Source organism: Stegodyphus dumicola, chromosome 2 (genome assembly GCF_044657685.1).
Source record: "Stegodyphus dumicola isolate Sdum_Otavi_A_Nest chromosome 2, ASM4465768v1".
NCBI lineage: Eukaryota > Metazoa > Arthropoda > Arachnida > Araneae > Eresidae > Stegodyphus > Stegodyphus dumicola.
In genome coordinates, this window is record NC_140769.1 from 221,764,864 (window position 1) to 221,781,709 (window position 16,846).

Consider the following 16,846-nt stretch of genomic DNA (forward strand, 5'->3'; position numbering starts at 1 on the left):
TCGAGTTGGTAACGGACCTGTCTAGTCAAGCATTTATTGCAACCTTAAAGCGTTTTTTCAGCAGGAGAGGCAAGTGTGCACGCATATTTTCAGATAACGCAACCAATTTTGTTGGTAGTAACGCAGAATTAAAGAAATTGAATAGGCTAGTCAGCAAACCAGATGATGAATTAGGTAATTATTTATCGAGTGAGAGTATTGATTGGTCGTTCATTCCCCCTAGAGCTCCCAATCATGGAGGTCTTTGGGAGGCAGGTGTCAAATCTGTTAAGTTTCATTTGAAATGCGTAGTAGGCAACTTGAAACTAACTTATGAGGAGTTTCTTACAGTAATTGCTCAAATTGAAGGCATTTTGAATTCTAGGCCCTTGCAACCTTTATCATCCGAACCAGAGGATTTTGATATCTTGACACCAGGCCACTTCCTGATAGGCAGACCTATCACGGCTATTGCAGAACCTAATATTTTAAACGTTAACGATAATAGATTAAAGAGCTGGCAAAAATTGACTAAAATAGTACAAACAATTTGGAAGTATTGGAGAAATAACTATTTGAGTGCAATGCAAGGAAGAACTAAATGGTTCTTTGAAAAAGACAACGTCAAGGTTGGAACTATGGTAATTTTAAAGATTGATAATGTTCCTGTATGTAACTGGCCTCTTGGCAGAATCGTAGAGATATTCTTAGGCAAAGACAATAAGGTTAGAGTAGTTTCAGTGAAAACGAAAAGAGGTATTTTTAAAAGATCAATTAATAAAATTTGTCTTTTACCTATGCCAAATTAAACAAAAAGTATGTTTGTAATTAATTATTGTATTTTCTTATTATAGTAGTTTGATTTGTTGATGTTATTATTTGATGTTTACAATTATTTACCTGTATTTCGTATTGTCACTCTGTGTAATTTTTTTATTGTAAGATTTAATTTTGAATGATTACATCATGTCAAGGCGGGCAGTATGTTGCGCCTGCGCACGCCTTTCATTACTAGCGTCGGTGCATGCGCCTTGAGCTCTTGGAGTTTGTGACATGAGATTGTGAGCTAAGAGCGGGTGAGAGAATTCGTGGCTTCGAGTGGCCATGAATGATGTAAATTAATGAGAATTAAAGTGAGATATAATACAGTCCATTGTTCCTGAGTTTATTGAATTATAGTGTAATGCCTGTGCAAAACAGCAGCAGTTACTCCAGTAGAGTTAGATAAGGAGTACTATTTGTTAGGAAATGAAACTGCACAGTTGATAGAGGAAATTAGGGAATGACCGGTTCTCTTGAATGTTGTGGAGACTCGTAGTCAGGTGCATGCGCACAGGAGTTTAGAGAGAGCAAGTGCAGAAGACTTAGATTCCAGATCGAAAGAAAAGAAAGAGATAGAAATTGAAAGGGTCATCAATAATGAGCACTCAGAAGAAAGGAAGTTAACCAGTAATACGGAGGAGGCAGTTAAAATTCCAGACATTAGTTTAGATGAAAGATCTATCCCTGTGGATGTTTCACCAGCAGAATTCTCGGAAGCACAAAAAACTTGCGCTAGTTTAGCGGCCCCGTGGAAGAAAAGGGAAAGTGAAAATGAAAAAGAGTTTATAATTGTCAAGGAAAGACTATTCAGAGTAGCAGGTTCTAAAAGAGGGGAAGATAAGCGTCAGCAGTGTGTGCCTCTCGTTTTTGGAAAAGGGATCTTGAAGATATGCCACGAGGAAATCTCTGGTCATTTAGGGGTAACAAAAACCAAGGATAGAGTTTTGACACACTATTTCTGGTCTAATTGCTACCAGGAAATTGAAGAATTTGTGAGGACGTGCGATATTTGTCAGCATGTAAGTCACAATAGGGATAAAAAGAAAGCCCCAATAAAGATTGTGCCCGTTTTATCAGAAGTGCTTAGCAGATTAAATATTCATGCAGTAGGACCTCTGATCCCTAGTTCGCGTGAAAATAAATACTTAATTACGTCTATTTGTGTTGCTTCCAAATATCCAGATGCCATTCCTGTACAGAATTTAAGCTCTAAAAGTGTGATTCAAGCCTTGATACAAATCTTTTCTAGATCAGGTTACCCTAAGGAAATTCAGTGTGATTTGGGTAGATCGTTTACCAGTGAACTTACATCTGAGTTTTTTTAGCAAGTTTGGAATTAAGGTGTATCATTCTTCTGTGTGTCACCCTCAAAGCAATTCTGTTGAAAGGTTGCATTCCACCTTGAAAAGGGTATTGAAGGCTTTGTGTTTGGAAAGCGGGAAGGACTGGAAAGAATGTTTGCCATGTGCTTTGTTCACCCTCAGAACTGTTAGCCATGAGAGCACAGGTTTTAATCCCTGCGAGTTAGTACATGAAAAAAATTGGAGAATGCCTCAAACGATCGTGTATGAAAACTGGCTAGAGGAAGAAAGTTCAGACCCCACTGTGGTCGAGTATGTTCTAGACTTAATAAACAGATTAAAGAAGTGTCAGAAGCTGGCTGTAGAGAAGATGAAAGAGTGTCCGAGTAAAAGGAAACTCTGGTATGATCGCAATGCTGTTGCATGAAGGTTTAAGGTCGGAGATCTCGTGCTTGTTTTAGCCACGTCTAAAACACACGAAATGGCTGTAAACTGGATAGAACCAGATAAAGTAACTAGTGTGATTTCCGAAACCAATTATACAGCAGAGATTCCGGGTAAGTGTAGCAGTGACACCATTTATCACGTAAATTTGATGAACCCTTATTATCAGCGCCCTGAGTTTGTGAATCTTGTGATGGAGGAGTTCATGGAAGATATTGAGGGAGAAGTGGATATTCCTTATTCCTTGGCTGATCCAACTCAAGTAGATGCTTGGAAAATAGTTGGAGATAGAAGCTAGAAGAAAGAGCTTCAGCAGAGGAAATAGGAAAATTCCAGGAAGTTATAGGGAAGTATGCAGCGATGTTTTCGTCCGACCCCGGCTGTACGTTTTTGGTGGAAATGGATATTAAATTGTTTGATGAGACTCCGGTTAGAGTCAGGCCTTACCGAATGTCGGCGAGGCAAACCAACATCCTAAAAGAGGAAATTAGGTGGTTGCTTGAGTTAGGAGTCATAGAAGTCGGGCAATCTGATTATGCTTCACCTATGATCTTAGTAGAGGTCCCAGGAAAAGATTCCCGTCCTTGTACAGACTACAGAAAATTTAATTAAAAAATTATGACCGAATTTTTCCCTCTTCCCAATATTGAAAAAGTGGTAGAAAAAGTCAGCGCAGCTCCATTTATTACAATCATGGATCTAACCAAAGGATACTTCCAGATACCACTCACAGAGCGTGCACAGAGGTATGCCACATTTGTGATGCCTTTTGGATTTTTCATTCCAAAGAAAATGATGTTTGGGCTTTTATATGAGCCTTTCTATTTTTGTAAATTGATCGCTTGAGTTTTAAGAGGGCTGGACAGTTTTGTTCTACCATATATTGACGACATCGCAGTCTTTTCGCTGACTTGGGACAGGCATATGAAGTATTTGATGTAGTTTTAGGCCGCCTTCAGGAGGCTAAATTGACTTAAGCCCTTGAAATGCAAATTTGCACAAGACCATGTGAAATTTCTGGGTCGTGAAGAAGTAGGGTCTGGGAAAAGGTCGCCTAGTGAGGCCAAGATTCAAGCAATCAAGAGATTTTCCGATCCCCACTACTAAAACACAGGTACTGTAGGCTATATACGTAGCTACCTTGGTACTGTAAGCTACTATGCAAGGTACATAAAAGACATCCGTATTACAGCACCTTTGACAGACGCTTTGAAGGGGGAAAACAAAAAAGAAAAAGTGATTTGGACAAAAGAGTGCGACGAGGCTTTCAATAAACTGAAGACCAAACTAATAAAAAGTCTGGTTTTATTTGCCCCAGATTATTGTAAAGAATTTATTGTGAAGACAGATGCCAGCTTATATAGTGCAGGCATTGTGTTGTCTCAAATTTAGGATGGGGAGGAACATCTTATACTGTATCTTAGCAAAAAGTTTACTAAAGCGGAGCGAAATTATAGCACCACTGAAAGATAACTAGCAGCCATTATTTACGGCCTGAAGAAACTAAATCATTATTCAGACGGACAAAAATTCAAGATCCAGATGGATCATAATCTGTTGACTTTTTTAAGCAAAATGATGGAATCAAATTCTCTTTGACTCACGGAGCATTGTGTCTCCAACAGTACAACTTTAAAATTGTTTATAGGCCAGGCAAATTACACGGTAATGCAGATGGCTTGAGTCATGCCCTAGTCTAGTGACTGAATATCACTAGTGGATACAAAGTAAGGTAAAAATTAATGAAAATGGTTGAAAATGATTTTTGTAGAGTTTTGGAATTATATTTGTGTAGATTCAAAATTGTTTGCATTGTGTGTTTCATTTTCAAAAAATTGTTAGAATTAAATGTTTTGTCTTAAGTATTAGCATTTTCTAAAATTTGTGGAATGTACTTTGTATGAGGCAGACATTAGGAGTAGTTTAAATTATTTTTGTTGTATTTGTGCATTTATGTTATCTAGAAATAAGTGCAGGGTAATGTAACAGGCTTCTCTATTATCACTTAAATGGTTACCACTTGTGTTTTGAAAGCAGTGAAAAGTATTTAGAATTTTTCTTTCCATAGTCAAGAAAAATTCCTTTATGAGGGGAGGAGTTGTGATAAGGTCGCATAAAGGAAGAAGAAACTGCAGATTAAAACGGACAAGGATGTCTCGTGAGCATAAGATGAAAATTATTATTATTTAGCTTCCAAGTACGTTTTCAAGAGTTGTTCAAATAGTTGTTATTAAAATAATTAAATTGTTGGCAATGTTAAAAATGCAAACTCGAGAGCCCCGTATTGCTCTCGCACGTAAAATGCATAGAATTTGATTTTAAGAAATAGATTTAGGTTTTTCTCTTGTTGATTGTATGTAGCCATTTTTTGGGTGTTCAATAAAATTTTCATGTGGTGTTCCATCATTAGCGTTTTCATTGGAGTTCAACACCACACCGTTGAAGCATTAACACTACACCACAATACATTTAACTTTTAACATATATATTTCATAAACACACAATTATTAATATATAAATTTATGTGAAAAAAGCAAATTTATAAATAATAATTGTACCTTTGGTATTCTCAAGTCCTTATGATTGGGTGTAATAACTTGTGATAATTTCTGCATATGCTCATGGAGAACCCTATGAATAAGAACATTTGAAAATTACTTTAATAAACAAATTTTTAAAATATACACACACATATTTCTGTACACAGATAATAAAATGGATTATTCAACCAGTTTTTTTCATTAATAATACCTATCAATCTAATATCTAATAATACACCTCAAATTATAAGATAATGCCTTTTACATGTAATGCACTTCTAACAAAAACAATACACATAAAATATTAAAACTGTAATCTGAAGTGTATTAAAAATACTCATTTCATTATAACATCTTTCTAAATATAGTAATAAATATGCTGGAAAACTAAGGAACAAATTACAAAAAAGTGATAATTGACTAAAAGTAGTTTGAAGTTATGCTATTGCTTTCCTCACTTTAAATTAAGATATGTTATAAATGAAAACAAACTACATCAAGAAACATTATGTATAAGAATGGTCTGCCATCACTTTATAGAAATGCAATACTATTTAAAACCAGCTGAGAGAATCACTAGTCAATGAATGATGGTATATTAAACAAGTTCGAGATAGCCACAAAGTGTCAAAATGAGTTCAAGGTGACATTTGTGAATAGAATTGCATTATTCAAATTCTGTTGTAAGCCGAATGTGAAATAATTTTCTAACTATCATAATTTTGGGTAAATAAGCTGTGGTTAAGATGTGTTGGAAAGTTAAAAATTTTGGGCTGTGGTGTATCTGAAAGAATTTTATTTTTCCTAAGTCTTTAAAACTTTGCTAATTTAGATTGTAAGTTATGCACAACTGAAATGATTAATGCAGAATTCACTGCAACATTTTGGCCTCATATGTGCACTCAGGTTGCACTAAAGTTGTGCAGTAAGTTTGAACTCATGTGGAGCTACAATAGGGTGTGCTCAGTGTAAAGACACTGCAATCTGCACATTTAGCAGAACTTGGTTTTATCTATACTTCTGATGACCATGTCTTCTTTTCAACAGACACATGAACTTTTATTTCACCAAGTTCTGTATTAAATCTTACATGTCTCACTGCCTTGGAGCTTATTGCTCACTTACTGCAGCGCTTACCTTTTTGTTCGTGTTGTTAATCTTTAAAAATTATTATTAGTTCCTACTCCAAGAAAAAGTTATATAGCTACTTGAGCTTTTGGCAGTGAAGAAAGCAACAGAAATTGGAAATCAGGCTATGGATTGAGAATTTCAAATTGATGAGAGATATATTTGTTGGTGGAAGTCCGAACAAGAAAAGTTTGAGAAAATGCTTGAGAATAAAAGATCTTGTTGGACTCGTATCATAGCACGACCGGTTTTGAAAGATAATTTAGAGAAATGGACAATACAGAATGGAGAAAAGGGACTATCAGTGTCAACAAGTAGAATCTGCCTTCAATGAAAAGTAATTGCTCAACGAATGGGCACTAAAAACTTTGTTGGAGGACCTAATCAAGTTCAGGCTTCTGGTTGATGAAGCAAAAAACATTATCTGTCAGGACCAAAACAACAGTTGGATAGAAGCTTCCCATGAACTGGCTTGAAAAAAAGATAATATTTTTTGGAATACCCATCTAAGAAAATTAAAGAACACAATTTGAATAGAGGTCAAATAATTAATAAGAATGCAGTGCCCATTTCTTCACTCAACAGGTGAAAAAACTATTTTAGTGTTAACTACTAGGAGTGAAAAACTTCTATTTGTGTTTTAGACTGCACTGCCAATGGAGAGAAGTTAACCCATTTGATAATTTCCAAAAGAAAAACAGTTCCGAAAGAAAACTTCCCTAAAGGGAATATTTGCACCAACAAGAAAGGATGGATATGTAAAGAAGTCATGCTGTTTAGGCATAGAAAAATTTACCTAAAAAGAAAAGGTGCTTCTTTCCAACCTCAGAGATTCATCGTTATAAATGATGCGATCCCATTTAGTACGAGGCGTATTCGAAAACTAAGTACTGTCTTGGGGAAAAAAAAAAAAAAAAAGTAAAACACTTTTTTTGAATCCAATTTTATTTTTACATGAAAATACATGTCTTAAACTATTTTTCAACATAGTTTCCGCCAATGATCAAACACTTGTCATAGCGGGTGACCAGTTTTTGTATACCGTCGTCAAAGAAACTTCCCGTCAGTTTCGATAACCACGACTCCACAGCATTTTTCGTGTCATCGTCAGATCCAAAGCGCTTGCCACCAAGCTCGCGCTTCATGTGCAGGAACAAGTGATAGTCGGATGGCGCCAAGTCTGGGCTGTACGGCGGGTGATCGAGCTGCTCTCAATGAAACTGTCGAATTAACGATTGAGTGACACCAGCAGTATAGGGACGAGCATTGTCATGAAGCAACACCATTCCTTTACTGAGAATTCCTCTTCATTTGTTTTGAATAGCATGCCTTAGTTTTGTTAAAGTCTCACAATATCGTGCCGCATTAATGGTTTCACCTCTGGGAAGAAATTCAGTACGCAAAACACCTTTCCTATCCCAGAAGACAGTGCACGATTTTTTGTGATGACATTGTCACTTTGAAGTTTTGTTTTTTCGGCGAATGAGTGTGTCTCCACTCCATCGATTGTTGTTTCAATTCTGGTGTAAAATGACACACCCAAGTTTCATCACATGTCACAATTTGGTTTAAAACGTTTACTCCCTCATCACTGTACCGCGTGAGAAATGTCAGGGCACTACCAAGTCGCTTTGTTTTGTGAACATCAGTGAGCATTTTTGGAACCCATCGGGAGGAACACGGTTTGCGATAATTCAAGCGGTCAGACACAATTTCGAACAAAACAGTACGTGAAATTTGTGGAAATGCCTCTGAAAGAGTTGTCATTGTGAAGCGTCTGTTCTCATGAATTGCTTCATCAGCTTTCCTTACCAAATCATCGGTGACAACAGAAGGTCGACCACTCCGAGCCTCAGCGTGGACATTTGTTCGACCTGCATTAAACATTCTTACCCACTTTCTCACCATTCCATCACTTATCGCGCATTCACCGTAAACTTCTGTCACTTGACGATAAATTTCGGCCAGTTTAACATTCCTCGTGTTCAAAAATTTAATAACAGCACAAATCTCACAGTCAGCGGAAGAACTAATTGTCTTAAACATTTTGAATGTGCACAGCAAACTGAAAACACAACATAGAGCAACCCAAATGGCGACAATTGAAAGTCAGTGAACAAGAAAGACTAGTGCGCATGCGCGGGGCGCCTACCACAGCGCTAGAATGAAACGGTACTTAGTTTCCGAATACGCTACATAAAATCCAAAGAAAAAAAACTTAGTGCCAATGTGTCAGTGATACCAGTTGGGCTTACAAAATTTTACAGCCACTGGATCGCACCATTAATAGTACTTTCAGACACAAGCTACAAAAGCAATGGGAAGAATGCATGCGAAGTAGACTCTTTTCCAAAAATTCCGTATGAATGAGAAAAGTTTTGTATGAGAAGGTTGCCTTGCAGGTTGATAAGACATGGCAATCAGTCTGCAATCTGAGTTGATATGATCACATTCGCTTTCATTAAATCAGAAATAATCAAAAATGAAGAATTTTAATTGAAATGAATTTCATTGAATTGAAAAATGAAAAGAAAACAATTTCCAGCATCTTTACAAAAAGTTTATTTTGCAAGTAAACAAATAAAATTAGAAGAGTATTCATAGATTAATTAAGTTTTGCAAAAGTTTGTAGATATGAAATCTAATCTTCTCTAACTCAAGATCTCTTGCAACAATATCATAGCAAAAAAAAAAAAAAAAATCTCAGCTCACTGTGCAAAGCACCATAAATTATAAAAAAAATAAAAATTAAATTATATATGTGTAATAGAGAATTTCTACTCATATAAAATGAAATGCTCACTAATTTTAATATACATATATCAAATGAACATGTAAAAATGCTTCCATGTGCAATACAATTGTAATATCAGTTTATAAAATATTTAAAAATTTAGCACACATTCAGTTTTGATAAAAATCAAATTCTTGATTTTAAACAAAACTTTCCACGTATTCAACTCACAGAACATGAATCTCTCTCTTTCGGCACTGAACTGCGACATAGGAAATCAAAGTGGAAAGCCATACAGAATGAAGGTTTATGGCTTCTGCCATAGTAATGACAATATAAAGTGCAATCAAAAGTAATTTTTACAACTCTAGATATTTTAATTCAATTCCTCGTTACTTTCTTTTCCAATACTAATTAATTTCCCTTCTTCCCCCCTATTATTCTTGGTATAAATTGTTCAGTTCCCATTTCTGATGCTCTTTCAGTCACCTGTTTGTATTAAAATACAAAGTATCAATAAGTTTAATTGTTTGAAGAAGAATAAGAGAAATAAATATTTCTTCAAATAACTAATATAGAATTTTTTTTAAAATGCCTTTATAACAATTTGCCACTTAAATCTCCTTTCAGCTCAGCAACTGGGGCACAGTCATTTGTATTTTGGCTTTATGTAGTAGCTATCAAATTCAAAACTGTTGGCTTCTGTCCAATGTGAAGTGTAAAACCGGAAGCATTTCAACTTTAAGTAGTGATACGGTATAATTTACCCAATTAGATTAAGTTCTGAAGCAATCAGCCAAGCAATAATAACAGTGTATTACATCTCTCTCTATATAAATTGTTTTAAAATATTACAAAATATTAATTTTACATTAAAAACTGTCATTTTTATGAAATGCAGATATATATGCAGAACCCTTCTTCCCAAAATGCAAAACATATTCCCACACACACACACACACACACACACACAAAAAAAAAAAAAAAAAAAAAAAAAAACCCACTATATTTCTTGACAATCTTATTTATTACACATAATGCAACAAAAACTTGTAAAGAAAAACTTACTTATCTCGCAAGACATCACCATCTCCATTTGGATGAAGAGCGAAAGTATATATTTTGCTCATGACTGAATGCTCAATAACAGCTTTAGCCTGCTCTATTTGAATTTCATTTGCAGCTAAGAACCCAAGAGATAATTTTTATTATACACAAAGAACTTCTTACACAAAAATAAGTTTGCTAAGAGTTTTCTGAAAATGTTTATAAAATTAAAGCAATAGAATTAACATAATATTTTTCAAAATTTCAAAAGGAAGATAGAGATAAATGCATGATTTGGCTTACTATTTCATTATATATATATATATATATATATATATATTGCAGCTGAGAATTAAAAAAAATATTACATGAAAAAAATAATAGTTTATAGTACACCAGTACTATTTAAATGAAGAAAACTATATTAATAATAATAAAACAGGTTTACTGTACCTTAATCAAAGAAACTGGAGGATTGAATTATTTGATTATGACAACAATATGAAGACTCTCAGTCTAACAGCAAGAATTGTTTCACACAAAATATATGAAAATTGGTTTATATCCACATTACACACACAGAAAACTATGAAAGCAATCAATTCAAGTACAAGAAAATAATGTTGGAGGAACTACTGCTTTACATTTTCAGCCACTCAGCTAGTGGGGAGTTAGGAATGTGGGAGCAACAACAACAAAAAGAAAGTAATGCTTACTAAGTAATTTTAAAAAATGTCATCTCAATGCAGATTACTGCAATAAAAATGCAGTTAAACCTATGTTCATACACAACCCTTTTTAGTGGTGTTCATTAAAAGTTTTCCCTTTTTAATGGACAATTCTTGAAATATGAGTACTGAAATGAGATATTAATGTTCATTTCCTGGAAAAGGGAAAAATGCAGTTTTAAAATTTTCTTATAGACTGACCATTTACATTAAAAATTAAAAAGAAAAGATATCTCTACTTAAAGTGTGTTCATTCTGAAGACAAAGTACAAAATTCAGAAAAATAAAAGATTAAAAAAGAAGGAAAAACCTAATGGATCACAAAATGAGAATCATAATGAAAGTATGAATTCTCCCAAAAATATCCAGATCTTAAGAATAAAGTCTGGAGATCATATTAAATCAGTACCTACCATAAGACAGGACATCAGTTAGCTTCAACCTCTGATAACTAATCTTTCTGATATGAATTCTTCCAAGAATCTCCAGACCTTAAGAATAAGATCTGAAGATCATAAGTCAGCACTTACCATAAGACAGGACATCAAGTAGCTTAAACCTCTGATAACTGATTTTTCTAATAGAGGAACAAGGAAATGTTGACCTCTTTGAAATCAGCATTTTTCAGAAGTGGGCAGAGAATTATTTCTTTATGATGCATTTGTTTGAAAGAGAAAGTGCAAAAATCAGGAGGATGAAAGAAATTTGAATCACTAAATAAGCTTTAAATGAAAGTGGTGCAAGTATTGCAAGGATGAATCACCAACATTTTCTCTACATACTGTAAAACGAAATTCTTACAAAGATAGTCTTTTTGCATTCTTATGCAATTCCAACATTTTCTCTACATTTTGTAAAACAAAATTCTTACAAAGATAGTCTTTTTGCATTCTTATGCAATTTCTACTGAAGTTCCAGTCTGTCTTTATAAAAAAATCACATGACACAGAATGTGGATAATACAATCTCTGCTTTTTATTAATATACAAGAAAATAATCATATGTCTAGGTTGTATGATTCACAACTTATTTGATATGGCATCTAGAAGCAAATGATTAATGTTCAAAGATAACATTAAAATAACTGATGCTGTAGAAAAAGGCAAATTCAGTTCACAAAAAAACATTTAGAATTTTCAGTTGGAGAAATACTCAAAAATAAAGCAACAAATATATGAATATGCAACAGAACAAAAAGGCAAAAAATAGCAAAGCCAATGAAAGTAAATTATACTGAGTTAATTGTGATTCATTAGCTAGCCATAGCATGCCAAACTGGCGACAGAATGGATTAAAAATTTAAAAGCATTGCACAATTTATAAGGTATTTCTCCCACTTCCCTACAATAACGCCAAACCTTTTGCTTAAATTTAGAAAATCACAAAAAATTCAACTCTCACTCACAAAAGCTGTCCAAGGTATATAATTTAAAGTTTGAAATGATATTCAGAGATTGTAAACAAACTGAAAAATCAAATGGCTTCAGTTACCTAACTGTTAATGAAACATCAGTTTACAAAAATGTTTCTGATATTAACAGATTAAGTGATAAACACTTTTATGCAGATTATTGCGAAAATTGTTAATCAATATTTATTTTCTCACAAAAGAGATCTTATTCATAAAATCTTATAGATTTAATGTTTGAAAACAATATCAGGCTTCAACACTGGCACCCCCAACTTGTTACATTATTAGCATAAACTCAAAATGGAACATATGTCTAGTTTCATGACATTTTTATATGACCTTTATGACCATAAAGTAATAAAAACGTATTTTTAGCATATAAAAACTTGGAAATCACTTGTGTGAATATTCTTTTGGCATACCATACATAACAAAATAATTTAAAAGAATATTACTGTAAATCATACAAGAATACCACTAAATGACATCAGAGAAAAAAAAAATCAACCTTGAATTATTCCAATTAATTGTTTCAATGGACCCCGCAAAACCAGTTATAAATTATGTTAAAAATTCTGAATTTTGAAATTAAATATCTTTGTTAATTTTTGTAGAAGTGTCAAACTTTTTGTGTTTTACTTTTTAAAATGAACATGTATTTTACCTAAATTTAACTATATGGATCAAAGGACAAATTTTCTAATTTTTACAAAATTAATATTCAAAATTAAAAAGTGCCAAGATAAGAACATTTGCAGCATTAAAAACATTTTTGTAACTGAAAGTATATGTCTAAATTGAAAAAAGTGAAGTTGTGAAAATAAAGGCTATATAAGGACTGGTGAATAATAAAAGGTCAATCAATGGTCTCTAGGATTTTAAATTACTACTTCATCATAGCAAAACGAATATGATAACATGTTTGAGATTAAGAAAAGAGAAAGGTTCATACTTTTCGTGATAGAGAAACGTTCTTTCCAACACAACATCATGGCAAATTTCCCTCTTGCAATTCAATTTGGCATACTTACTGTGCTTTCCCAGGTCTACCAGAGTGAGAACCACAGTTAACATAGTTCGAACCCGGGCCCTTCGGTATCACAGTTGACTCTCCTAACCACTATACGTGGTATAGCGGACTAGTGGTGGGTAGTCGACTAGCCGACTGGGTGGCTTTTCATAAAAGCAATCACGTCAAGAATTTATAAGAAAGATAACTTTCATTTGCCATTATGTTTAATCTATTCCTTTCTGTTATAATGTAGAAACATGCTGTTACTATGTTTATTTCCCAGTTCAACTATTTAGTCCCTGTTAAAACTTGATAAATAATCAAGAATTGGAGAGTCAAAAAATTTTTGCCACTGGCTGAAATCCTGGGTAGTATAATTCTTAAATAAATGTATTACTGCAGATGACAATATATGACAGGAATACTGAATACTTTAATTACCTAAATATTAACATTATGTTTACAGAATCTCTGCATGTACCATTAAAATAATTAACGTTTAGAGAAAACTTACTCTGCCACATAGGATCATTTTGTACATAGCTGAAGAGAAGATTCAAAAAGTTTTCAACTAAGATAGCCTATAAAAGGTAAAATATTAAATTAAAATATAAAAGTAAAAACTTAAAACTAGTTCAAACCTTAATTCTTAGCATCTGAGAAGCTTAAAAAAATATACACAAATAATTAAATCTCAAAATTATTTAAAAGAAACTATATGTAGTACTCCATTAGCATATTAAATAATTTTTTCAAATAAATGAAATTTGCACATTTAACAATAAAATTTATGCTTGAAATTACATCAAAGTGTCCATGTAGAAATAAGTTTTTTCTAATTGATTATTTTTTATAATTTGTAAACACACAAGTTTTTCTTTTCTTTTATTTACGTTTTTTTTTTCTCAGTGCAGTACTTGAGCACAGCTTGTGGTTAGGTGATAAGTAATATCAAAATCTGTATGTTTGCAAATCTTAGCTTTCAATCTGTAAAGTTACTTTACATAAAATAATATAATAATACTAAGATTTAAAGTTTACTAAACAAAGCAACAAAAAACGGGGTTACACAAAATAAAAAATACTGAAAAATTGTGAATCAGTGAGACATCTGAGTTCAATGTGATAATGGTAATTTTTCAGTTAATTGTAACTATTTCTGTCAGCAATATTCTTAAATTTTTATGTTCAAGTATTAGTTACTTATAACCATTTTCATGTCAAAAAGACTTGCAATCACACTACATACATATGCAGAAATAAAAAACAGAATAATGAAAATACTAAATTTTTAATGAAGAATTTAGTTCCTCCATAATGGTTTGATGGGAAAGAAAATTTGAGATGTGCAAGTATGCTTATACTTCTGGCACTACAAATGTTACAATCAATCTAACTAATACATCATTAGATATATGAAAGAGAACAAGAGTAGTATACACACACAAAAAATTTTTAATTGGGAAAGGGTATATGCATACTAATGTGCCAAAAATAGCGAAAGTTTGTGGAAGTCAAAGCTCCAAGCCTATGCGTGATATGTGAGTGGCAAGGTCATGTGTAAACACTCAGTGTGTTCAGGTGGTGTTTGCTATATATTATATTATTTTATTTCGGCAAGTTTTGGTGTTCAATTTATAGAAATATGACAAGTGTAGTAGATTGCAAACCAAGAGAATTGACCGTTAAGCAATGTAAGATAATATAGGATTCAGAAGCAGGCGATATTTGTATGGTTGATGCAATTGTTAATGGACAATCTAAGACTTATTCTAGCATCCGTATATATTCATCTAACTATTAATTCAGAAGAAGATGCTCTTGTTTAGAGCACTGATGAAATATTTTACTTTATTGTTTGATGAAGAATTTACTGTAGACAGAGATGTTTCTATTATTATAATAATGGGGATTTCAATATAGACATCCCTTGGCAATTCATTTACAGATTTAATATTTACTAGGAATATAACAGCAGACATCTTAAATTATGCATCTTATTTCTCGTATTATTGTAGGGTCATTTTGACTGAATAAATGTAATACATTTTTGTTTAGATGGTGCTCGTTAGTCAAAAGGTTGAGAACCGCTGCTTTATATAATCTAATAGTATTTGCTTTTGAAGCTATACGCCTTGATATCCATTTTTTTGCAAATTTTAATTTCCGTTCTTCAATCAGTTTTGATATTTTGATTAAATTTTTTTGTAATACTAATATAACAAATACAGTCAAAAGTCGTTAATCCGGACTCGTCGGGACTTTGGCGATTCCGGATTATCGATTTTTACGGATTATAGATCATCAGTTTAAATCTGGTAAGATGGCATGCAGAAATTACAAAATTAAAAATATGAAACCGTAATTTATGAAATAAAGAACAATTATGATCTAAAGGGTATCAAAATTTACAAAAAGAAAAAGCTTAATATTTATTTGTTTACTTTATTAAACATTTCCTTCAATGTAAGTTGCTTCGTTTCATGTGATAATACTTTCTCTTTAATTCTATTAAACAGACATAATTTCTTATTTAGTTACAAAGTTCTGCTGTTCAAGTCCTATAATTGCTGTGTTGAGAATACCGACTAATTTGTCAATCGAAATGTTTTCGTTTTCAATAACCTCTGGGTCACTTTCTTCACTATCGGAAGCGAATTATAATGACGAGGAACTTGATTTAAATCATATCAAAGACAGAGTATATCGAGATGAAATACTACACTTAGTACGGAATTATAAACCAAATAAAATAAAAACATCTGCTCTGAAGATAAGGATAGTGCTGACAGATCAACTTCCAATCCCCAGCGCAGCGTGAAATTGATAAACAGATTTCGGATTTCAAAACATACTTTCGCTTTGTAGTAAATATATATCGGAAATTCTATTTGACATAATCGAAAGTTCAAGCTTACTTTTATAAAATTGCTCTAACAGTCTGCAAAAAATAATAAGCCGGATCCAATTCGAAGATTAAGGAACAACGCAATCTGCAACATTAACTGAATTAGATAACTTTAGCTTAGCGTATAACTCCGTTACACATTAAACGCGCATGCGCACAAACATATCCGCAGCTGTAAGGGTCTTATGCGCTCTCGTAAACGCCTGTGCGCATGCGTGAACGCGACGCATGCGCAGAAAGTTTGTAGCTTTGAGGTCCGGATTATAGATCATTCCGGATTATGGGTGTCCGAATTAACGACTTTTGACTGTATAATGGCATAACAAAATACATTGTAACATTACTAGCCAACACATACAAATGACAGTTTATTATTTGCCTATTCTTTAGTTGTGTAATTGAATGAAAAACATATGATAACACAAATTTGAATAAATACAGAGTAATTTGCTACCATGTGCAAAAACCTCACTTGGTAGCAAATTTGTCTTCGAGTAACCCTGCAAAAGAGAGGTTACTCAAAGACAAATCAGGATCAGATAGTAATGCCCGGTTGGAAATGCAATCGCAATGCGAGAGATAGAGAGTTATTCGTAAAATTGGTAAAACACCTTCATTAGGAAAATTGTTGTTTGACAACCATCCACAGAAGTAGCAGAATGGAAAATTTTGCAAATGCAGGATTAGCAGATATGCATCTAAGTACATGAAGACCTGCACTGTTATCTGATCCTGATTCATCTTTGAGTAACTTAACCCTCCCAGAAATTTGCACACATGGTAATAAATCAT

At 33.2% G+C, this 16,846-nt stretch overlaps 1 protein-coding gene across 2 annotated transcripts in view; it reads right to left on the reverse strand.

Annotated features, from left to right (window-relative positions):
• Gapvd1 (GTPase activating protein and VPS9 domains 1) overlaps positions 1–16,846 on the reverse strand; it is a 120,760-nt gene that overhangs the window by 27,314 nt on the left and 76,600 nt on the right. For both annotated transcript variants that reach the window (XM_035366190.2, XM_085811798.1), the window contains exons 21-23: positions 13,661–13,727; positions 10,017–10,131; positions 5,105–5,177 (exon numbers count right to left, since the gene is read on the reverse strand). In XM_035366190.2, the coding sequence (XP_035222081.2) occupies positions 5,105–5,177; positions 10,017–10,131; positions 13,661–13,727 (255 nt within the window). The remainder of the gene's footprint in view (positions 1–5,104; positions 5,178–10,016; positions 10,132–13,660; positions 13,728–16,846) is intronic.